Source organism: Hyposmocoma kahamanoa, unplaced genomic scaffold (assembly GCF_003589595.1).
Source record: "Hyposmocoma kahamanoa isolate Upper Pololo Valley unplaced genomic scaffold, ASM358959v1 100021, whole genome shotgun sequence".
Taxonomy (NCBI): Eukaryota; Metazoa; Arthropoda; class Insecta; order Lepidoptera; family Cosmopterigidae; genus Hyposmocoma; species Hyposmocoma kahamanoa.
The window spans coordinates 14,148,136-14,172,957 of NW_020653200.1; the positions used below are offsets into that span (position 1 = coordinate 14,148,136).

A 24,822-nucleotide genomic window follows, 5' to 3' on the forward strand; every position below is an offset into this window, starting at 1 on the left:
TATTTGTGTGATGCATTTCGACATTGAAAACATAAAACGTGTTATTGTCTTTGCTTAACTACTGCGTGTCGTCGTAAGCCAAAAGAGAAAGCATTACATTGCTCTGTGCCAAACACGGGAATCGAAAATACGTAACGTCATCTTAAATGCCAACTATGTTCATTTCGCAGTACATGAGGTATATACATACGTACATACATACGTTGCCAAAGGGAAGTATATCTAATGTCAAAACAAATGTTTTTCTAAGTGTTTTATTGAATTATTTGCATGGATAGTAATGAAATGGACAAAAATATTGACAGTGAGCACAATTAAGTACTTATTAATAAAGATGTGTCGCTGTAGCATTAAGGGATGTGGCATTAGTAAAATCGAAAATCAATCGAATGAATAAAACACACAAACAGAAAAAAAAACAGTTTCCACATTCAAGCCATACATTTGCATGTCGATAATGGCTTATCGATAAACTATGATATAACACTAAACAAATCCGCCATTTGTAGCGTTCAATTGTTGTTTATATATGCATGTTCATTCTGTAGTTAGGGCAGCTCCTTTCCTTTATTTCTTTTTTCCATCCTCTAAGGTCTGCTCAGAAGACCGAGAGTTAATGTCAACCCGCGTCTCGCGGCAGATGTGCGTTAATGTTAACTTAGCCTTTTACTTCCGTATTTAGCATTCGATTTATTAAGCTCACAAGCTTCTGTAATTATTTCTTAATATTAGTTTTTTCGTTTAGTTTTACTCCAACTTTTTTTAAAGCGAAATGGTATCGTGGCTGCGTAGATTTTGAAGCATGTGAGGTAGACAAGGAGAAATTCATTTCACGGTATTTAAATACTCGTATTTGTCTTTTAGAAATAAAATTAAATAAATTAAATTCATAGTCCCTGACGTATTTACGGAACACTGTACAGAAAAATTTCATTGAAATATCTATAATAACAATCGAATAAAACTTTTCCGTAACTGAACGTAGTAAAAAATTAAAATATTGCAGAACTTTGTGATTTTTTTATCGAACCAAGTTTAGTCAATCGTTTTTCACGTCGTAGTGCACTACCAGTATTTCCTGTTTTCATTATCAATTTAAAAAAATTGAATGTGTAATTATTAACGTCGAAAAACCGTTTTTCCGTGTGGTCGAAACCGTCTATTTTGGGATTCATTTCATCCTACCATAGGTTCGGCGTCAATTAGGAAAACTCCGCATTCAGTTTCATTAATCGCTCACAAGTGTTTACGTCTCTCTGTGACCAACATTCTTTTTATTTTTCTTTTTATTTCATTTATATTTTCGTAAATTGCGAAATAAGTAGAGTACGTGTGTTAAAATTATGGTGTGAAAAATCATGTTTTTGATTTTTTTCACAATACAAAGCGGCATTAAATGCCTGAAGTTCGGAAAATAGGTACACCTTACTTTCGAAATTATTCATGTCAGAAATGTAAACGTAATCATGTATTATAAGCACAAACGGCAACAACCATTATAGGTTTATACACAGGTGTTTTTTTGAATAGTTATATTATGATTATGTACATACATAGTTTGTTTATTTGTAATTAGAAATGCCGTCCATACGAAACATTCCAATATTATATTTATGATTTTATATGGTGTTTTTACATAATATACGAATTTTCGGTACTTATTTAGTAAGTACAGTTTTATTAGTGTACGAATTTCTATAATAATTTCCAACCAAACATTTATATGTTTTTACACATATGTTTTGCAAAACGGCTCTGATAAGTTTTCGTACACTAATAAATCTAAATTTTTACTAGAGTTTAGTTTTTTGCTAGACGGGAGATTGAGAAACGTGTACTATTTTAGTAATTAATTTGTTATTGTGAAAATGATTACCGACTATCTAGTTAAAACGTTATGTCGATATCGGTCGTTGCGGCAATATTGTACTTACTTTGTTAGTTTTAAGCACACTTTTATGCTCTACAACTTTTTGCTTAGATTAATGCTTAAGCATATGTAAAGAGTTTTTTATATTAATCTGTCAACAGTCGTTTAATTTATTTTCACGAATTTCAAAACTTAGTATCCAAGTGGAACAACATTCAACGGTTATAGTATTTAATAATTTTAAGTCTACGTTAGTTGTATATTATGATAAAAACGTATTTGTATATAATGTTAAAAACCCTCAGGAAATCCGTCCGTTAGTTAAATATGAAGCATACTTATAAGTATTGAAATTAATTAATTGAATTTTGTTATTGAAGTTTATTTGGTAAGCAATTATATTAGGTATCTTACTTATACAGTTTTATATAGTTCGTCAACATTAGCGAAAACTGAAATAAAAATTTAGCCAACATTAGAAGTTTTAATTGAAACCGAATGTTTAATTTTTGCAATTTCAATTGCAATTTTTTAAACGCAGCCAAATCTAAAGAATATCGTTAGTTATTTATTCATTTATTCATCGAAGAACCATTCTCGACCACGCCTTTTTCTAATTCGTTTGTATTTCTTAGACTCGTACTGTTTTATCAACTTCTCTAGTTTTTTCTTGAGCATCTTTTGGTTGTGTCGTTCCATCATATCTGTGTATACGTCCGTGAACGGCAAGATGTTAATGCCACCATCTGGCGACACGAGTCCGGGAACTTTAGGCAACATCGGTGCAGGTGGCCCTTGTGAAAACATTGGAGGCTGAGGCATGTAGGGGTAGGGAAAACCACCAATAGGTACCATTGGATTAGTTGGTATTATTGGTATGCCATATGGTAAAGGAAGGGTCGGAAAAACGGGTACAGGAGGAGGCAACGGCATAAACGGTGCAGACATTGGCATTCCAGGGAATAGAGACATTGGAGCTGGTATAGGTCCAGGGATTGGTGCGGGAATTGGAGGGTAAGGTGCGGGAACAGGCACTGGCACAGGTTGTGGTGGCATAGGCACTGGGATCGGTACGGGGAGGGGCGGCGGCAGTGGCAGTGGTAGCGGCGCTGGTTCAGGTTCACGTGGTTTGTAACAATATTCCGGAATATCTCTAGGGTACCAATAGAGTGGATTACAGGGGTCGTCCTTGTCTCTCCGAGGTTTCTGGTTCAACGGGTCCATATATGTTAGCCCTGATATGGTACATGATGTATATGTTACGAAAACACCTGCTATGATAACCTGTAAATAAAATCGTAGGTACATTGTTGACTATATTTTTAATGCTAATAAAAAAATATATATAAAGTTAATATAATTCTTTCTAATACCTGTATGGGTTAAATATATTTATTTAATAGAAAGCTGCAATGGCAAAAATTATGAAGTGTATAAAATTACGCAACGGAAAATAAAGTTCAATGGGTAATGACGTACGTATAAAATCACTTATGGCGTCCATATAAAGTTAAAATCACTTGAATACTTTTTGTATTTAGATGCAACTCAAATCAACGGAGAAGCAATACTCTATCCAAAATTGTTTGACAAATATTGTATTTTATAATAAAGTTAAATAAATTATTCCGAAAGTACTCACATTTACAAAGGCTTTCATTTTTATCAACTTGTCATGACTCTGTTCTCTGGTCAGTCGTAAGTGCTATTTGAACGAAATCCATGAACTCCCCAAATCAGGTGCACATTCAAAATAAAACAATGTTATCTTAAAGTCAATGCACAATAGGTAATTTTTTTTCTATTTTCCTACGTCTACGGTCTTCGAAAACAAGGGGCGATTGAAAAACTAAGTCTAGCTCAAGGACTTTATAAATTATGTAATGGGTTAGATGTTCTTAATTCATCATATATTTTAGAAACAAGTACCTAATGATTCATTAATAAAAACAACGAAATACTATTGTACTATAGATATTGCATGACACAGCACCAATAGGACCGAACTATCTGCTGTGTCCGGCTATACCGACGACACTGTTGTCACGTCTGCATTACTCCATGAAGTCTGAGGAGATAGTGGAGTACATCAGACTTAAAGCCAAATATATCCTGAGGTCTAGTGGTTGGAGTCCCGTCGTAACGTAAATTTTATTTTGATTGTTGTGAGAGTGCCGTTCTATCGACTATTATTATCTATCGACCTTCATGAAGACAGAGTTTTGACCGAAGGTTGGTGTGTACGTGCGATTACGAGGTTGGTTACCATGATGCGCCACACGTTGCCGACAAATGCACTTCGTGTAATTTAGATATTTCGTTTTTATATTTATATGTATATTAGTCTTGCCCCGTACCGTACGTGGGGTCGGGCTCGGCTTGCGGCGCGTGGTGGGGTTCAGATTATGGGGTGTGCTTATGATCTTCGGCGGCACATAGTTACTAAGGTCGCTTGATGAGGAGGTGCCTGGTTCGATTCCCGATTTGGGTCAATTTAAGAAACGAACATTTCTAAATTGGTTTTGTTCTGGGTATTTCCCTCAGAGTTATCGTTATTCTGGTATTCATAGTACAGGATATTCCCTAATTTGAGACCAGAAATTTGGTATGATTGTATGGCATTTTTTTCCCTAAATACTTCTGAATGGCATAGCTTTCAAGAAAAAAGAATCTAACAGAAAGTCGGTCTAGATACAACAACGATATAAGTATGTCATTTCCACTACATCGGCAAGTGTGTCTCACATTATGAACAATTGTGAGATGTTGTGCTCGTAATAAAGCCTTCCCTTAGCTGGACCTCAGCCTTTGTTTTAAAAAATTAACATAGCTCTTTCATGTCGACAATATTGAAAAATGGCAAGAAGTAAATTTTGATCTCAAATTATTATTAAGCACCCTTAGAGAAACCCTACATGACGATTTTCAGTCGAATTAGAGCAAATTTTTATCTGCCACCAAAAACACTTGTATGGCGGGCACATTGATAAATAGCAAAAAAGCTAATGTTGATCACAAATTAATATCAAGCTCTCCTCGAGATCCCCACATGCCAATTTTCAAAGGGATAAGAGCAAATTTTTTTCTGCTGCCAACGAACGCTTGTATGGCAGCCATATTTGAAAATAGCGAAAAATAAATTTTGACTACAAATTTTTATCCGACAACCCTATAGGCCTCTACATGCCAATTTTCAGCCGAATCAGAGCAAGTCTCTTTGTACCTACTCGTAACAGAGCCTCCGTATACTACTTACATACGGTGGCTTGCAGACGCTCCGAGTTTCGCCCTCGGCTGGACCTCGGCCTACGACTTCGGCACTTATGGCTTTGTTTCAAAAAATTAACATAGCTGTTTAATGGCGGGCATATTGAAAAATGGCAAAAAATAAATACTGACCGCAAATTATTATTAAACACCCTTAGAAAACCCCACATGCCGATTTTCAGCCGAATTAGACACAAATTTTATCAACCGCCAAAAAAGTTTGTATGGCAGCCATATTGAAATGTGGCTAAAAGTAAATTTTGACCACAAATTATTATTAAAGATTAATAGAGACCCCGACATGCTGATTTTCAGTCGGATTAAATTTTTATCTGTCGTCAAAAAAGTTCATATGGCAGCCATATTGAGAAATGGCGAAAAATAAGTTTGGATCATAAATTGTTATCAAACACCTATAGAGCCCCCACATGCCGATTTTCAGTCGAATTATAGCAAATTTTGATCTGCCTTCAAAAAACGTTTGTATGGCGCCATACTAAAAAATGGCAAAAATCTAATATTGATTACAAATTATTATTATCAAGCACTTCTAGAGAACCCCACATGCCAATTTTCAAAGGGATCAGAGCAATTTTTTTTTCTGCGAGAAACGCTTATATGGAGCCATATTTGTAAACGGTGAAAAACCAATTTCAACCACAAATTTTTATCCGGCTCTTTTAGAGGCCTCTGCATGCCAATTTTCAGCCAAATCAGTGCAAGTCTGTTTCGGCAACAATTTTACAGCCACAAACAGCTTTTTGGTAGACAGCCATATTAAAAAATGTCCAAAAGAAACTTTTAACTCCAAATTATGATTAAGGACTCCTAAAGACCCCCGCATACCAATTTTCAGCCGGATCAAAGCAAGTTTTCTTCGGCCGCCATTTTGAATTCTATCTTGATTTTTTTAACTCAGACAGTTGACCACTGTTACCCTCTATGTCATTCCTTCGAACATTTACCTATCTCTCATAGTCTCCATGATAGAAGACTTTGAAATTTGTATGGCGGCCATTGTTTGTTTGAATTTCGAATATTTTTTATATCCGGCTAGCTTTATATATATAATGGATCATAGCTGCTTGATTTGAATAAATAAGTAAAAATAATAATAATAAGTTAAAGAAAAACAATTTTTACGCGATAATAATTTTTAATTTTTTCTATAAAACGTTTGGTGTTTAAATACGTATATATGTATTTTCTAAACTAGGATCATTTATATTGTCTCAAAAAAATATTATCCTGTGATGATCCTCCTTTGTTTACATTATGTTTCATTTCTCCATCTTTTCCGAAGTGTCTGGCATTTTTCAATATTGTGTGGCGTATTTTGTTCATCAGTTTGTTATCCTTAAGTTGCTTTGGATAGTATTCAATTGGGCTTGTGTTGGTAACATTATGTGAAAAATCGGGCAGTGGGAAAGGTGGTTGTGGCGCCAGAGGCGGAAAATATTTTTCCATTAGTTTGTATTGTTCCTTTGCAGCCTCTTGATATAAATGCGCCACGTCCTTAATTAAATCGACGCTATTCTTTGAAATAGGTTGATGGTATACGGCAGACACACCAAGAAACGGCAATACTCCAATTTGTGGTGTGATTGGCTGACTTCGTACGTCTGTTTCTATAGCTTGCAACATCGATTGAACAGATGCCTGATAACCAGGAGTGGGGATATGGACAGATTTCTCACCACTGGACTGTGACCCAATATCGAAAACAGATTCCATGCTAAAAGGACTGAAGTAATCATCTATAAACATAGCATCTTGTGGGAAATTTTGACGGGTACGCCTATGTCTGATGTCCTTGGTACGGTCGTCATCAACATACTTGTCAATATCGTGCTCGTGGGAAAGATCGTTGTAATTGTGTTCAAGAATATACCGATATTCGTAACTATCACCAATGTCATCATCGAGGATGCGTGGGTAATAGCGACCACAACACACAAGTCGTCCGTGATCGCTATATTCATTCAGAATTCGTTTGTAATCTTGGAGCAAGCCACGTTCGTGGTGCCGTGCACGTTTTCGGTTTCGGCTCATATGGCCCCATTTGGTGGTGTGCTTTGAGGTTTCATCGTCATTATTCATGTAATGCATCATATTCATAGCATTACGTAAACTATTGTAAATGAGCTCGAGCGACTCTTGACTATACGTAGGTTCAGATTGATGCACGCGTTTCATATGTCTTTTTTGAAAACCTTTTCGTCGAGAGGAGACATGATCTGTTTGGTGATGATTATCATCGTAGTCTTTGTATTCACCGCGATGTCCGTAACTTTCAAGATCAATATAATGACTGCGATCTCCATGGTAACTGCCTCTATCAACGTAATGATTGTTACCTCCACGGTAAACTTTGTCTACGGAGTACATTTTCACTACAGGATCAGCGTGATCTTCATAATCGCGATTACGTCCATGAACATACTGACCGTGATGAATGGGGTTACCGCTATCATCATATACTCGGTTATTGCCTTGGACAACATGGTCAACACGCCGACCATTATGTAATGGGACAAGATCGTTAATGCCAATATTTTTAACAGGCGCATCCAAATTATTTGCAGAATTTGAACGCCAACCATTATATTGATTTAAAGCAGGTGGAACATGGTATGGACTTAAAGACTTCAGGTGTTTGTCATTATTTGGAGAGGTGGGAAAATTGTAGTGATGTGAAGAAATCAAGTTATGGTAGTTATTCTCAGGTTCAAGATTACTGTAGGACATTATGCTATTAATTGAATTTAGCTCGCTGGAGGATAGAATAGGTTTAGGGTCAATCGCATGGTATTTGTAAGAATGCGGGTTGATTTTCTCTCTCATGACTTGTAAAGGTTTACTGCGCGTTACTCTGGAGCGTACAACTTCCTCGTACTGCTTAATACAGTGTTCGGGCATGTGGAGAGGATGCCAATAGTATGGGTCGCATTTATGATCGCCGCGATATCTCTCCTCAAAATCGAAATTGTCCCTGTATGTGAGGCCTGTTATAGATTGTTCTGTAAACTTTATATAACTAACTGCGCAGATTATCGCTAGCCACTGAAGAATGCGAAACTGAAATGCACAAAAATAATAATTATATATATATATATATCTACATGTACATATGAATTTAGCTTTTCGTAATTTAATAATAATAGAATTAATAATTAATTATGATGGTTTATTATTAATTAATTGTTGCATTCTTTTTACATTTGATAGGTGTTTAAATATCTGTTAGTCTACTACTGTTGCTCTGTAAAGTAATTAATTACCACAAACACCACTTTGGCATACCAGTATTTTCGAAGACCCAGTGAAAAAGCTAAGAGTAAATAAGTCAGTTTAACTAAACTATTTTTGTAAATTAGTTAGTTTAACTAGACGGTATATGAAACGAGTAATTTGAAGATAACTCTTCAATAACGGCATATGCGACTAATTTATTTGCTTGGCTAGTTATTTACCGGCATGGTATGGGGAGTCCCGAGAGTTTCACGTAATCAATGCTATAATTAGTATAACGTCTTTGTGTAGTTATAGGAAACTGGAATTTATGTTTCACGGCGACCTTAAACCAGTCAAAGTTAAAACTAATGCCTCTGAAGTGCACTTAAGGGGTTGTTAAGCAATCTAATGGCGATACTGTTGTAGAAATATTTAATGTGATACGAGTAGGTATGCCAGATAATCGATTAACTTAATCCATACAAGAAAGTTTAAAAAATCATCAATTAATAGAATGATATTATATGCTCACTAATTTTTTAACTGTCAGTACTAATTAAAACTGAAACACTTACTTTCATAATGATGTTCCTTTGAAATTTTTTGGAACAGTCAACTTCTTTCATTCGCACTTTATTGGCACCTAATTGAAGGCGTTTGTCATTATAGCGGCATTTACTAGCCTTTGTGAAAGCACACCTGCATGGTTATGTAATTTGTTTTGCACAGCACTTAGCCATTTTTCGTTTCTTTTCTAGATTATATTGGTGTGGAGTTAGTATTCCGTGTGATATCCTGGTGTAATTATAGTATCGGAGATATAAATTTCCCCCTTAGGATACCTTTTGATTTCTTTTAAATTTTGAATGGTGAGTGGTAAGGAGGCGATGATTTAAATAAATGTGTTGTAAATGACTGACTTACTTGACTTACTTGTTTCCACGCAAAGGACGCTGTGGGTACAATTTGTGGCGTATTTATTATTCAGAGGAATAGCTCGATTTCTCAAATGCGCTATTGTTGTTAGGATCCGTATTTTCTAGGCCATCTCCATCTTTTTTATGCCTTACAAACCTTCTTTCCGGTTTTTCTTCTGATTTTTTCTTATCTTTGGATTGCTTTTGTTCAGGCTGTGGGTACTTGAAAAGACGTATAATCACGGGCATCACGAGTACTGGTCCTCTTTTACAATCCAAACCTTTGCATTGCTCTGGAAATATGTAGTTGCAGTGACAAAAATGACCTTTTTTGCTAATAATACCTCTAACTTTTAATTCTAATTGAAAACACGTATATCGCTAAACTTTCTCAAAAGTCTTTCAAGACATGTGAATAGATGAGCTCTAGTAGTAGTCAATGGTATAATCCCCCTGAGGAGACCGGTTTTCAAAATAAGAACATGTATCTGTACATACTGTATGTAGGTAAAGTGTTTTGTTGTAACTTGGGTACCTGGATGTGATTCTTCTGAAAACAAGTGCACAGCACCAGGTTCATTAAGAGTCAGTTTGCATAATTTTCCCGAAATTAATGTAATCATTATTATTAATATTTTTGTATGCATTACACACGACTGCGCGGGTTGTTTTAATACCAATAAACAATTTCAAAATTACGTTGAACGGAAATGTTATATAATGTATTTATTTTATGATGATTGAAAAAATATGTAATATTATATATATTACACAACTTTAAGAACACACGTTTGTTATCCTACTTACTTGTTACTTAAGTACAAACAATAGTATATAAGGCGTTGTTTTTAAAGGATTAAATTGGGAAGAGTGAATAGTGTTAACTTTTGTTATACTTAAGTAATTTAAATAAACTTAAATAAGAATGACTTTATCATCATTGTATAGTGATTAGACAAATTAATAATTTAAAAAATATTAAATAAAAAATATTAAAAATTAAAATAAAATAATTTGCAGTTTTTTTTAATAAAATAATAAGTACGCATTAAAATTAAATAAGGACGTACATGTCTCGTGATAGAAAATAGGGTTGCACGATTTTGCTTAGAATCGATTTTTGGAATCGTAATGGATCATACATTGCCGTTTTGAAACCGCAAGTTGATTGACGTAACAATAACATTCCGACCGAATTATATGGCGTGAAACTTAACAATCACTTCCAGGATCGCCTAGTAGCCAACGATTTCATCCAGTGCCGCGGCGGAACATGTGTCCGAGAAGATTATAGGTGGTGGAGATGTCTACGGCACCAGTGAATGATTCGATCCACAGATCGAATCATCTGCTTTTGAATCGGTCACATTCAAATCATCAAAATAAATTTGGATAAAAAAAATATTTTGATAGTCTCTATGGCTTGAATCGGTTGCGACTTTCATTTAGAGTGAGATGTTAACCAGTGGGAAAAGATATTCAAATCACATCGATGATCAAGTAGCAACAATCGCCAAATATAATAGATTTATTGTACGTACATGGATATTGTTAAATTACTTTTCTAGCCGACCAATATAAAATAGGATAAGCATTAAGATTCAGTTGTGGTTCAGAAAGAGACAGTTTTGTTTAAATTATGAATACGATTTAGACGATTCGATTCACCTTAATGTTGAATCGATTTGCTTAAAAATGTAATTGAAATTAATCGATGCAAAAGATCGCTAGATCGTATAAACTTGAATCGATCTCCATAAAAATTGAATCACAATGTGCAGCCCTAACAAACACGAAATTCTTATCATAGATTCAGATTCAGATTCATTTATTTCTCAAATATAACATTACAGTATAAATTGCACTACATGTCAAAGTATAAGAAATTATATTGAGATCGTCAGACAAAAAGGAAAATTATAAGAAAAGCACACAATAATTAGAAAATTAACAATTCATTATATAATATTGTTGTCATTAAATTACATATCAAATACCATTCTCCATGAAGAATCGTAATAAGTTGATAATTATACAAGAGCATGTCAATGCGGTAAAAATTAGAATAAAAGTATAAAAATAGAAAATACTGAATTCGTTACAATTTAAAGTCCATAAATTCTTTTACAGAGTATATAGGATTTTTCAAGAAAAAGTTTTTCAGCCGGCGCCTAAATGTTTCGTCAGGCGGTTCAAGTCTGAGAGTAGCGGGTAAGTAGGTCCGATGACACGCGGGTTTTTCTCTGCAAGTGCCATGCGTCGAGGGACTGTTCTCAAATGACCGGTACGGCGAAGTGGGATGCCAGAAACATTTACAGTACCAAATGAAGACAGATTATTTCTAACGTACATTATAATTTCATATAAGTAGAGTGAGTAGTGCGTCATTATGCGTTGCGCTACAAAGATATTTCTGCAGGAATGTCTGTGTTTTACCCCAACCAATACGCGTGTGGCACGTTTTTGAATTAGCACGACTCTATTGGCATCCGTGGAGTTACCCCATAAGAGTGAACCGTACGACATCAGCGAGTGGAAATATGCAAAATAGACCTGTCTTAATGCAGAATCAGAAATGAGCAATTTCAGTTTACGCAACGCAAAGACTGCACCACTCAGTCTATCACACAGTCTGTACATACACGTAACTTTTATAAGTTCAAACTTTTTTAATTTCCCGTGTATAAATACATGTATTTTTTTACACACTCATAGCTTCCCATATATAAATATATATTTTTTACACAATAGAAAGCAATGTATTTTAGTCGGTAATATATTTAGTGTAGTCGATAAATAAATTTAATTTGACAAATCCCTGTCGCGCTTTACTTTAAATCTGTCAAATAGTAACGACACCAGTGTTTTCTACAAGTGGGTTATTGCTAGTATAGGTACTCTAGTCGAATTCGAAGTAGAATAAGTCTCAACAAATAAAAACATCCATTTTTAGAGTTTTTCCTCAAGACTGTGTTACGGTTATTACAATTTCAATACTTTTCCCCGAAATTCGATTAGACTATTCATGATACTAATCTTGAAGTTACGTCTATGAATTAAAAACAGAATTATTGTTCAATTAAAGTTTCAAATAAGTAGAAGTTTCATAGAAGTGATTTCAATCCAACAAAAATTTACAAGTAATTAATTTTTATACAATCATGTGTGTAATGTTTGTTTTTTATTTGAAGGGAGAGATTGAAAACATTCGAGTTCGAGAAGTCATTCACTTTCAGAATCGGATGATGCTAGATGAGATACCTATGTAGTAAGTTAATATAAAATAGTATCTTACAATTTTGTTTCTTTCATGTATCACTCTCTAGCAATAAATAACAAAGAGCGAATTCAAATTACTTAACGGAAAAAATGTACCTTTTCTGTGAAGTACTATCAAAATATGAGAGCGCCTTAAATATACTCTGATTTTTATATTTTGCCTCAATTTAATATGAGTAGTTATCAATCTCTGTTCTCTGAATAGCTGGAATTATCAAATTTAAACTTAAACGATGGCTTGTATGTATGTATGTAAACACTTCACTTGTACAACACAAACAAATTACAAATTAACAAAGAAATAGAACGTTATTGTACAAAGGCGAGTTTATCCCATAAAGGGATTTCTTTCAGCTAACGTTTGAATAATTGAAACGAAAGTTGGTTCCTGAGTCGGCAACAAAATGTAATAAATCATTAAATTACATACTCAACAATTAAATAATAAATTTATTATATCAAATGTATACACGAATGCATAATATTAAATAAATGATGATACACTAATACATACAAAATGTATAGTAAAATGTATGTATAAAATAAGACTAGAACTAAATATGTGAAATGTGGAAATGGCTTCGGTAGAATGACTACAAAAGTACAATTTTTTTCTGTATGTACGTAGTTTTAATGTTTTTCAGTTTCAATTACAAGTTAATTTCACTGTTACGTAAAATTACAAATAACATAAACATTTATGTTCCTTCAATTTTATAGTTAATAATTTCGTCAATCCTGGTGTCGCGGGATGGCTATAATAGACTATAGCTAGTGGTCAGATAATCTAATGCAGAATTAAAGTGCTAGACTCCTCATGAATTGGGTTCCAAATTTTGGTGTTGGTTAACACGGCAGTATTAGAGTTTGAACTTTGGTTAGGTACGTTATACGCTTTTATAGTTTAAACAACTGTAATTTTATCCATTAGATTAGTTTTGGGCATATGCTTAGGTTTTCTTAGGAACCGAAAAAATAAAAAGTACAGTGTTATTGGAAGAGGTAATTTTTTCAAAATATATTAATCGAGAAAACAATAGTTAATTATCATTTTTATTTAATGTTTCTAATATATCATCGAATTTGTTATCTGTAATAAAAGTAGGTACCATATGTTTGGCAGGTGCGCAGCAGCATGGTCTATCGTCCCCTTGGTCACTACGACGACTACGACGGAAATATTTATGTTTTTCCGGTAAAGAGGTTGTCTTTTCTAATTTCTGCAGCATCATGACGTCGTGTTTGTACTTTTTCATATCTGCCTTCGTCATTATACCTTGCATATGTAGAATTTCAGCCGCCGCTTCGTTAATTTTGTAGTTTAATATGCATTCTATAGGTAAAAAATGAAAACAAAATGTATATACGTATATTTGGGATTAAATTGGAGTCAATTGTGTCAACATATTATAGTTGGGTTGAATTCATGTTAACTGATTCAGAAAAGAAATGGAGTCGAAAAATTCATCTAGTTACGAAGAAAATGAAAAAATGTACAGCCTTGGTTAAAACTATTGCAGAAAGAAATCTATTTAAGGATTATTTTTTCCACGTCTAATAAGGTTAAAAAATGATTACACTGTAACTAACAACAAAACATTGGGTAAAATTTGTCATTTTACGATTTTTGTACTTATTTCTCAGTTCGTTAATATGGCTGGTAGTGTATATATCTTCCAGTACCCTTTTGGTGTTTTGGTTATTAACATTTAATGGTATTATTGCAATATAAAAGAAACTAAATAATTTTCTGCATGATCAAGGGAAATCATAGATAGTTATTTCTGAGGCTGTGACACGTTGGTATCGATCTGTGATTCTCCACTGTTGAATCCCATAGTAATAGACACAGAACAGTGCTCAAACGCATCACCACAGGGAATCGTTAGAAAATGAGAAAAATCTTCTTCAGACCTTATTGCTGAGTAGTCAGTCGAAATTAAGAGACAAATTTTTGTCAAAGTACTGGAATGAAGCTTCAGGAAACTTTCCTGAATGGTTGTAAAGCCAAGAAGAAACTATGACGCTCAAAAAACTACAAGAAGGCGCGGTAGGAACGGGCCTTAAAATGTCAAAATTTTCCCGAACAAAATATGTTAAATATCGCTTGGTTACGAGTTTAACTTTGAGGTGAGTTAGTTCATTTGATGTTCTAATGTGTATTTCTCCAAAGCCGCAATTTTCGGTGTCCACGCACTAAACTCCACATATGTATTTATCAAAACAAAAATCTACAAAAAAAGAGAGTACAATACAACAAGTCGAAAGCTAACTGGAGAGCACAAAACCTTTCGGACCAAATGGAAAAAAATCCGATAGGACTAAATCCTGACAACTGTGGCGTGTCTCAAATGAAGAATCCCACACATAGTGTCACTTTTCTCAAAATTGAAACCATATATCAATATTAGACTTGAGTTCACGTGTAATATATTAGATGACAGTACTTCTAATCTGAATTTCACAATAAACTAGACAATAGTTTTATCACAACACCCAGGCTTACGAGGGAATTCGGTGGTAGTTACTAATCACGCTACACATCAGAAGTGAAGCATTTTAGAAGCTTCGGAATATGTTCGTATTATTCGTCCACCACGCCCCTGCGGCTGGAAACATTTCACGAGCCGATTTTAGGAGCTTTTGCGTGTAAATACGTAACTTGGTGGATTTGGTTCACGTTGATTTTTGCATTCGGTGTATACGATATTTCAAAAACTAAATTTTATGGTTGCATGTAATTTTTTTATACTATATGTTTTAACTACTAAAATATAATAACAATTTATTTGTTTTACAACTATTGTCGTTTACGAGTAATATCAAAAATACGTAAATTTTTTTGAATCCCGTGGTCTTGAATTCGGTGGATTTTATGCCACCGAATTCAGAAATGCTTCCATCAAAGCCGGAAAAATCTGCCATCGAAGCCATATTTTTTTTAAAAGCAAGAATTTTATTCGTTTTTTCATATAAACGTTTAGTTAATACTGTTGATTTTCACAATTTTATATTATTACTTGCTTTCCACTGAAAATGAATAAGGAATATCAAAACAGAAACAAAAAATTGGAAATCTAGAAGATGACGGAACGTGCTAGTAAAGCAGAGATAAAAAGCGATCCGATTATATATGAATTAAGAAAAATTAAGAAAAAGATAGACAGAGGTATGCGAAGAAAAAGCGGAAGGAAAGATTTTAAAGCTGTATGAATTACCTCGTCATGTATAAAAAGTTATGAAACATGTCAGTCGCGCAAGTTTCCAAAAATTTATTGCTTTTGTTAAAGATTAAGATCTAATTTTTTTTTTAAAGTGGTACGGAAATGCTTTTTGTGTGATTGAAAAAAGGCTGAACAGCCAAACTGTGAACTGATTTTAATTAATAGTCATAAGATGAAATTTGTTGGCGTTATTCTGGTCGATTTATAAATAAACTTTAGTTTTTAAAGCCTGGTTTAATATTTAGTCATATTAGTAAATGTTTAAATAGATTATTGAATGTTTTTATTGCCTTTTTCTTAATATTTTTTACAAAAATTACGTCTTTTGGCGAGAAATCTTGATTTCAGTGGTAGCTGAATTCGGTGGATCAAATATGTCATAAGTACTAAGAATCTATTGCCCAATTAACGGGATCTTATGTAAGTTTGAGTCCTTTTTCCTTCCCACTCAATGTTTTTACTGAAATTAAGAAAAAAATTCGACCACTGAAGTCAAAGAATTTAGCCCTTCAAGAGAAGTGCTCTAATGATATTAAACAGTGTGATTTGAAAATAAAATTAATTGACAAAATATTTTAGTTTTCCAAGGTCTGCATCTGAGTAAATTTTCAGGTTGGTTCTCTGTATTTAATTTCGGACGCAATTGTTGTTATTTAAATATTGTACTAAGAAAATGAAACATTATTTGATTTTAGAGTGTAGTAACCTGGAATATTATTTTATATTTCACGATAATTTACTCGCATCGTTACTTAAAAAATTGCCACCGAAATTAAATAGAGAAAACTAACCTGAAAGTAGCACATCCATCAGTACTTATAGTGTGGTGTCTATTTTTTCTTTTCTCATATTTTTTATACATCTGGTGTGACTTTTGTGCACCACCGGGAAAACGAAAAATTTAGTCCAGACTACGGTAAAGTACGTGAGAGTAGTGTTAACGGTCTGGGGCTGTATGACTGATTCAGGTATAGGCGATATGTTTGAATTTCTTAAAATACAGTAAAACACATTTCACTTTTCACCCGTTTTTAGATGACGCGTCTTGTCATAAATCTAACCGTATAGTGGCATTATTTCGACATACTAACATTGAGCTTTTAGTGGTCTACTCAGTCTCCAGACTTGAACATCATCTGTAGAACATAATATATATTACGAGATTAATTTTATTTAAAGCATAAAGTAAAGCGACACACAGTAAACATGTACGAAAAACTAAAACACCGTTTGCGCCAAGAATGGAGCGCTCTGAGGACTATAAAAAGTGTCAAATTACACAAAAGCATTTCTGCCGTAATTAGCATTCTGTTCTAAGTAATATTAACATGTAAGTATGATGTAAGTATAAAATGATTCAATTTCTTTCAAATTTATGTTACCCAAAAAAGAAAATGAAAATCATGGGTGCTCGATAATTTTGACCAATGCTGTCTTTGACCTACCAAAATGCTGTACTTTATTTTGCTGTACATACATTACTAAAGTATGTAGTCTACAATATACTAATAATGATAATATGAAATATTTGTATTTTAGCTTCCAAAATACACGTCCAAATCGTAAATTGTTGGTATGTACAGTATATCCCTTAGTTATAAGAACTCATCTTGTATTTGCGTACGAATTATTCAATTATAACTGACCTTTATATGGAGGACATTTGCATTCAAAGGTTAGCGCTTCCATAAAATTTGGTGAGGTTTTTCTTCGGAGGTAATATTCAAAAGAATCCGTCCAATAAGGCCATTTGCTCCATCGCATTTGCTTGTCACTCACCAACATTGAAGTCGCCATGCATACAAATAGATTGAAATAAAATAGTACCTGCAAAATTATTGAATCAGTATTGTGTAAATGTCGACTCTTTGTGAAGCTAAGTCGATAAATCCCAATAAAATTAAGACGTAGCGAATCCGGGTCATTTATTTCATTTTACATAATTGGTAATAAACTAAAAAATAATGCATCGCCAATGCTTTGATAAAATAAGGCACTTTGAATTTAAATGGCTGTAAGTCTTGGTTATTTCAAAAGGTAATAGTAATAATAATAATCCTTAAAAGTATGAATCGGAGTTGTTGCTCTCATTGCATAGTTGTTTCGCAGGAAATGGCGTAGCGTGTTTGGTTGTGGTCCTGTAGCTTCGTCCTCATACCACATTTCTTCTGGAGAATTCACCACTGGTTTGTTCTTGGTCGTGGTGGTATGTTGTCGAGAATATATGTACGAAGACGTTCTTGACTTTAGAGGCAGTGTATGCTTTAACCTTTTCCTTTTGATACAACCAGTCACCGTCGGGCATGTCATCGTAGTTTCTTCTTCCTCGCACGTAGGAGCTGTCGGACAAGCAGTAGTTGTTATTTCTTCCACGTGTACAACAGCTTGTTCGGTTATATCCTCAGTTGTAGTTTTCTCAGTTGTAGTTACCTCAATCGTAGTTGTCATTGCTTCAGTTGTAGGTTGGTCACTTGTAAGTTCTGCAGTTGTAGGTACCGTAGTAGTAGGTTCTGCAGTGGAAAGTATTACAGTTGCAGGTTCTTCAGTCGTAGGTTCTTGAGTTGTAGGTTCTTCAGTTATAGGTTCCACCGTTGTAAGTTCTTCAGTTGTAGGTTCTACAGTTGTAGGTTCTACGGTTGTATGTTCTATCGTTGTAGGTTCTTCCGTTGTAGGTTCTTCCGTAGTTGGTTCTTTTGTTGTAGGTTCTACAGTTGTAGGCTCTTCAGTCGCTGTAGGTGTAGTTTTTTCTTCAGTTGGTGGGAATGTCGGACACGTGATAGTCTCTTTTACTTCATTAGTTTTAGTAACTAAGTCGAGGTCCACATTTACGTTCATACATTGTGGTGCAGATATTGACGCCTCAGTAGTGGTGGTCGTAGTGCTGGCTTTAGTCGTCGAGTGCTTAAATGGTGCGTTAGGCTTACCGCCATGTATAACTGAGTGATCCCTTGCATACAATTTTTTATAAACATCTTTGCCTTTCTTTCCGACAAAGAGTGGAAATGCCATGGCAAAATCTGGATCATCACATCCAGGGCCTTTGCATAGTTTATAAGGTGCAGTGAATAATATTACTCCGGGTTTATCTGGTTTCTCTAAAATGTGAATATTAATATTTACACCTAAGTATTCTGTTTTAGGAATGCGTAGTTCATTTGAAAATCCAGAGTGAATATTTAGAATTTCAGGAAATGAAGCTATTTTTCCGGATTTAAATCGCGTATTCATTATCACATTTAATCGCGGTTGATTCAACCGTGACCATGGGACCTGTAAAAGGCCCGAAACGTTTGGTTTGTTTGAAAAAACAAATATACGTGATTTAAATCCGGAAAAATAGTTTCATTTCCAACAACAATCGTGAAAACCTAAGAACTCGATATTTAGATATTTGTTTTATAATAGAGTACTTACTGTCGCCATAGATAATTTTCTTTAGATATTCGTCTCCGTCTATGGCGCCTGCTAGATAATCTTCAGCTAATGTATTTTGCAAGAGCCCTAAAATTACAACGAGGAAACGACTATAAGGTGTTAGTATAAGTAAACGTTTGCAATCTCCCATTGTTTTGTTTTTTGTAAAAATTAATGGCCATTTATTTCAAGTCACCTGTAAGTTTTTTGATAAAATGGTTTACAATTCTCTGCACGTTGAATATGTCATATATGCCAACAATTTGTTATATTTTTAACAGTAGAATTTATGTTTTGTGGAGTTCATATAAAAATGTTTACAACGGTTTTCGCAACATATGCTGTTATGATCTCAATATATTTATATAAGTGAATTGAAAATCCACAATGGGATAGTAAAAATAAACAATGATATATACATAGTTTGGAGTAAAACAAACTCATAGGTATCAAAGTTTATTTTTAGTTTTCACATGTTTCGTGGATGGAACTTATTATTAATACGGTCACTACTATACAGTTGGGTATTTGTTTTTTAATTATTTTATATAATGATTAAAATTGTAATTTGATAATTAATAACTCAAAAAGGCTTAAATAAAGTTTTTTACAAATGTCGAGAACAAACTATATATACAACCACGGATTAAAATAGTTATTATTAATTCAGAATATTAAAGTTATTTTTTAAATGTACTCACTCTTGAGTGTTATCTAGCCATGTAGCAGCGATGGATCTACATTGAACGGAGCTCGCCCAGTATCATGCTTATTCAATAGCACGTTAAAGACATTCGGGTTGTATGTGCTAGGAAACACATACGCAGCCAGGGAACATTTTCATTCCTTAGAAGAAAAATTACATTCCTTAGCCTTATAAAGGCCTTAAAGAATTTTTAATTAAAAATTATTATAGTTTATACTATAATAACAAGTTTAAAGGTTTATACCTTAAGTAGCATTATAAAGGTGGCCAAATTGCCAGTCAGAAAGGAATATCACCCTAGTAAGGCTGCCCACAGACGCACTGCATGTCTGCAATTTATGCGTGCAGTCGTGATCAACTGCATGCAGTCGCGTTGGCTGCATTCGATACGAACGATGGTCCGAAAATTAAAAGCAGCAATTAACATTGTTAATGGTATGTGTTTATTTTAGTCTCCGAAATACTTTATTATTTTTCAGTAACGGTAATAACAAAGTAACAAAAATCTCGTTGAATTTGACATTTTTTATTTGGATATCAGACTACTAGAGAGAGAATAGGCTAAAAGCTTTTTACATTTACGTTTATATGGTCTATCAAAAACGTAAATGTACAAAAAAAATATTTTTTACATAATTATATTTTATACTAATACGTTACTTTAAGCTCAATCTACAAATAGACGGTTCGTATTCTGTATTTATTATTACAATGCGTAATTTTGTTTCATTATAGTTGGCATTGATTAATATGTATTTATGTCCATTGGTAGCTACATCAATTTATATCTGTCACGTACTTTAGTCTTACGTATACAAGAGTTGACAATTGTTTTCGTGGGAACGTATAAAAATAGGAGCCCAAGTGACCTACAGTGCGGGAATGTTAATAATACACCGACTCTGACATAAATAATTAGTTTTCTTTCTCACTTGTACAGTCACCCGTAGCGAAATTCAAATGTACGTTACAAATTATTCATTGAAACCGTTAAACACTCACAAATAACTTAATAAATTGTAAGAAATTTTTAGATATCGTTTGGTTGTAATTCGCTAAATATTTTAATAATATTATTAATGACTGTAGACAATAGTGATTTCAGGAACTATTTAAGATCATTAATTATATTCTTGAAGGTTAAACGTGACTTGTTTACGTTATATTCTTTTATGTAATCGTTTTCCTTTGAATTTTAAACGTTGCTGTCATATAATCTAAATAAACAAATTGTTATTTTCTTTGTCGTGTTATAGATGACCTAAGTATATTTTCGTGTGCATACACGGCCGGCGTTAGATATAAGTTGAAATATCGCACATTCAATGTAATAAGGCCACATCTGCAAAATGGAAGTTTTTAGGAGGCTTAAAGATACTATGAATGAAATTAGGCGATATCTTTTTTTTTATTTACGTAATACAAGAATTATGAAATATATATATACGAAATTACATAAAAAGAGATATATATATGATAAGATAGATGTATATATATATATATATATATATATATATATATAATTTGTTTCCTGCTATTCGTATTATTTTTAACCCTTATCAATTCTTCTGTATGTTTTTTATGTATGTTACGCGATAACTCCGGCATTTGTGAACCGATTTTGATGATTCTTTTTGTTGGAAAGAGGATACCGAGTGGAGCCGAGTGGTTCCATTTCAATTTGTAGAAAATATTCCACCCCTAAGCGCCCAGTTATACGACGCTACCGCCTAGTTACCACGCTTTCACGTACATTAATGGCGAATCTAAAATCTATTTACTAGGCAACAACCCGCACGCCCGGAACGCTCATTAAAGTTGAAACGTAAAAGCTAAATGAATAGAGTGTATTTTGCCTTGATAGTTAGATGCGTGCGGTTGCTGCGCGGCGGCCACGCGCGCGTAAGGGCGATGAAATTCGTGACGAATAAATGCGTCCTAAGGGTGGCAAACTATGGGATGAATGATATTTGAAGTCGGTTTTTTTAGTACTCTGTACTGAGATTATGGAATATTATGACTTTGGTATTATCGCTTTTGGCTTTATTACACTAAAGGTATTTACTTATATGTAGTCCTTGCCACTGAACAGCTATTTAGTTATTTTAATTATAAATTAGCCAGAAATAGTCACAATCACAAAAAAAAATTGACACACATGGACGACAGACGTCTAGGCAGGTAGGTTTCCTCACGATGGTTCTCTTCACCTAAAAGCCAATTATAAATACAAAAATTAAATACTTTCATTATACGAATGATATATCCGTTCTTTTGTTACCCTGTTTAATGCACAAATTTTTCTATTTGTCATAAACACGAGTCTTTTCATTTTTAGTTAAAGATACGCCTTATCATGTACTAAATCTGTAACCTGTATGCAAAGCCGCCCAATATGCGTGAATATGTGATTGAATTCAAATTTTAAATATACACATAAAAATGTCTAGGTATCAAACAAGTTTCTGCAAATTACTGAAAATCAGGTTTTTTTTAGTAATTTATCCGCACGAATGTTTTTGTTTTATCAATTTCATAATTTAAAAATATTATGTACAGATTTTTATTTAACTTTAATCAGGTAATTATGAATAACAAAAACCGGATACTTAGAAAAAACCTTCGATCCGGCCGGATTCGAACCGACATCTTCTAGCAAACCCTGTCAGACGCTATGCCAACTAAGCCACAGAGCGAACCAGCCGACCTTACGAATTTCTCTATGTGCAACAAGCACATCTTTGTTTTTTAATGAGTTTTTATGCAGTAGCGCCATCTGTGAGAAATTAATTCTTCACTCAGAGAGGTACCTGTACGCAACCATCGCTGACTGGAGATGTCGCTATAACCTGAGTTTTTCTGTGTTCAATCTTTGTAATCAATTTCACAAAAAGTAATTGTATGTCATTGTAGTAAAACGTACTGACATTTAATAAAATCTTGAAAGTTTAATAGATTAATCAAATATTAAAAAAATACCTTGATCTTTTGATGTGTGTATCTTTATTTAATAGGTAAACAACTCAGAAACCAGATTTTCTATAGAAGACAGACTAACAAACTCTTGGTGATGTTTGTAAATACATAGATATTTATTCATATTTAACCTGAACAAGCTATACGAAGCACCCATAGATTTATGCTATGTATGGGAAAAGGATATAAGTTTATATAAAACATATTTTTTGTAAGTTGTAACAAACAAATAAAAGTAAATTTCTGTCATCTTTATGTACACCTTATTAAGTTTCTTTGCCTTAGTTTTAAAGTTTGTTAATGACGAGTTAAAAATTTTAAAAGGAATGATATTATAAAAGTTTAAACAATGTAATTTGGCTTTGACTTTTTAGGCAACTGTCGAGAACTGACAGTTCATTTTTGATCTTCTTATTATATTACGTCTATATTACTATTTGTCATTAAAATAAAATGTTGTTATTAGGAAGCCGTATGAGACGGTCCGGGTTCGATTTCCGGTAGCACTAATTTTGGGAATGACCTTCTCTAAGGTCATTGTCAAGTACCGGGTGCACCATCTGGAATTGTGGGAAGGGAGTTGCATTGCACGGGGACTCATTGTACATGGAATTCTCTATTTTGAGATCTGGCAATAGGTGTGGCTATGCGGTACCTTATTATTATTATTATTATTTTAGATATCTACTTTAGACTCTCGCCTCTTCCATGACCTAAAAGATTAATTTTTAAATGGCAGAGGCGATATTCCCCGACAATGGCACACTCGGTCGGGATCAGGGACTCAGGTTGAAGAACAGGAGCAGGATCGTCTTCAGCAATTGTGCTGGAAGCATCACGCCACTGAAATCCAACCGACTCAAGCTGCTAGCGAGACTGATTGGAACAAATCCGTTTGCGGACAAAACCATTATTATTATTATTCTTTGGGCAAGTCTGTAAATTACCATAAAGAAGACCCAGGAAGAAGACCAAGAAGAAGATATTAATGTCGACGGCATATCACGAGGCAAAATACCGTATATCAAGCAGTTAAAATAAACCGGAGCAGCAGTTTCTACGTCTGATGTAATATTTTCAAAACTCTTTAGTTTCACAAAGTAATATTGCAATATTTTATCATTGGCGATACGTGTTAAAAAACTTGGATCACATTATCAATGAGACTACTGGTCCGATGTGGGTTGCAGACTTGAAATAACAGGGGACACATGGGAATGTTTAACTTATGTCTCACGGTGACGGGCGCAGTTGCAGTGCCCTTCAGATCTTTGTGAATCAAAGCTCTGAGTGGCACTGCAACTGTTATGGACAGGCGTGTAGCTTACCATCAGGCGCATGACTTATTCATCCCGTCACTTGATATTAGAAAAAAAATAAACATACCTTCAAAGAGATTTGAACCTTTTCCGACATTTGGTTTTCGTACTGTATTTTCCTTCAGCGTAATCTAAATATAATATTTGTTTTCTACTAAAGTGTTGCTAGCCGGGTAAACTAGGCCTCTGCAGCATGAATAGCAATAAGTGTTCTTCTAACTAAGCTATTTAGAATGCGTCTTAATTTAGTGGTGACAGGATTCTCTGTAATCGATTTGGGTACAGTCAAGAACACATCAAGCTTGACTCTTCGTACTTTGGACTGTTCTTATCGTAAGTGGTAAGTATAGAGTTGGATTTAATCTCAAGTGTCAAGCTTGACGTGCTCTTGACCCTGTACCAGCGCTCTACCTATTTATAAGTCTTAAGGTGGAAATGCCAAACGGTTCTAAAAGGTTTGGGAAAGATCGGATGTCCCATGACTGATAATTTGTTTGCGTTGTTGGGGATAATTACTTAATATCGCAATTGCCTTAAGGCGGCGGCAGCCACTTTTCATCAGTAGGTATTCGTATATTATTAAAATATATATTGAATTAATATCATCAACCTGGTA

At 34.0% G+C, this 24,822-nt stretch overlaps 3 protein-coding genes across 3 annotated transcripts; all 3 read right to left on the bottom strand.

Annotated features, from left to right (window-relative positions):
- Positions 1–1,304: 1,304 nt before the first annotated feature.
- LOC113240356 (vegetative cell wall protein gp1-like) lies at positions 1,305–3,627 on the bottom strand. The gene is made up of 2 exons (XM_026477640.1): positions 3,513–3,627; positions 1,305–3,154 (listed from the first exon to the last, which is right to left on the bottom strand). Exons 1-2 carry the CDS (start codon positions 3,528–3,530, stop codon positions 2,447–2,449), a joined length of 726 nt encoding a protein of 241 aa, XP_026333425.1. The 5' UTR covers positions 3,531–3,627; the 3' UTR covers positions 1,305–2,446.
- Positions 3,628–6,315: 2,688 nt separating this feature from the next.
- On the bottom strand, positions 6,316–18,096 carry LOC113226047. Its single transcript, XM_026458554.1, has 5 exons — positions 17,950–18,096; positions 17,438–17,618; positions 9,446–9,581; positions 9,305–9,347; positions 6,316–8,215 (listed from the first exon to the last, which is right to left on the bottom strand). The coding sequence occupies exons 1-5, from the start codon at positions 18,094–18,096 to the stop codon at positions 6,356–6,358; spliced, it is 2,367 nt and encodes a 788-aa protein (XP_026314339.1). The 3' UTR covers positions 6,316–6,355.
- Positions 17,710–19,509, bottom strand: LOC113227845 (salivary glue protein Sgs-3-like). The gene is made up of 4 exons (XM_026460902.1): positions 19,402–19,509; positions 19,206–19,292; positions 18,222–18,886; positions 17,710–18,130 (listed from the first exon to the last, which is right to left on the bottom strand). The coding sequence occupies exons 3-4, from the start codon at positions 18,798–18,800 to the stop codon at positions 18,098–18,100; spliced, it is 612 nt and encodes a 203-aa protein (XP_026316687.1). The 5' UTR covers positions 18,801–18,886; positions 19,206–19,292; positions 19,402–19,509; the 3' UTR covers positions 17,710–18,097.
- Between the last annotated feature and the right edge of the window lie 5,313 nt (positions 19,510–24,822).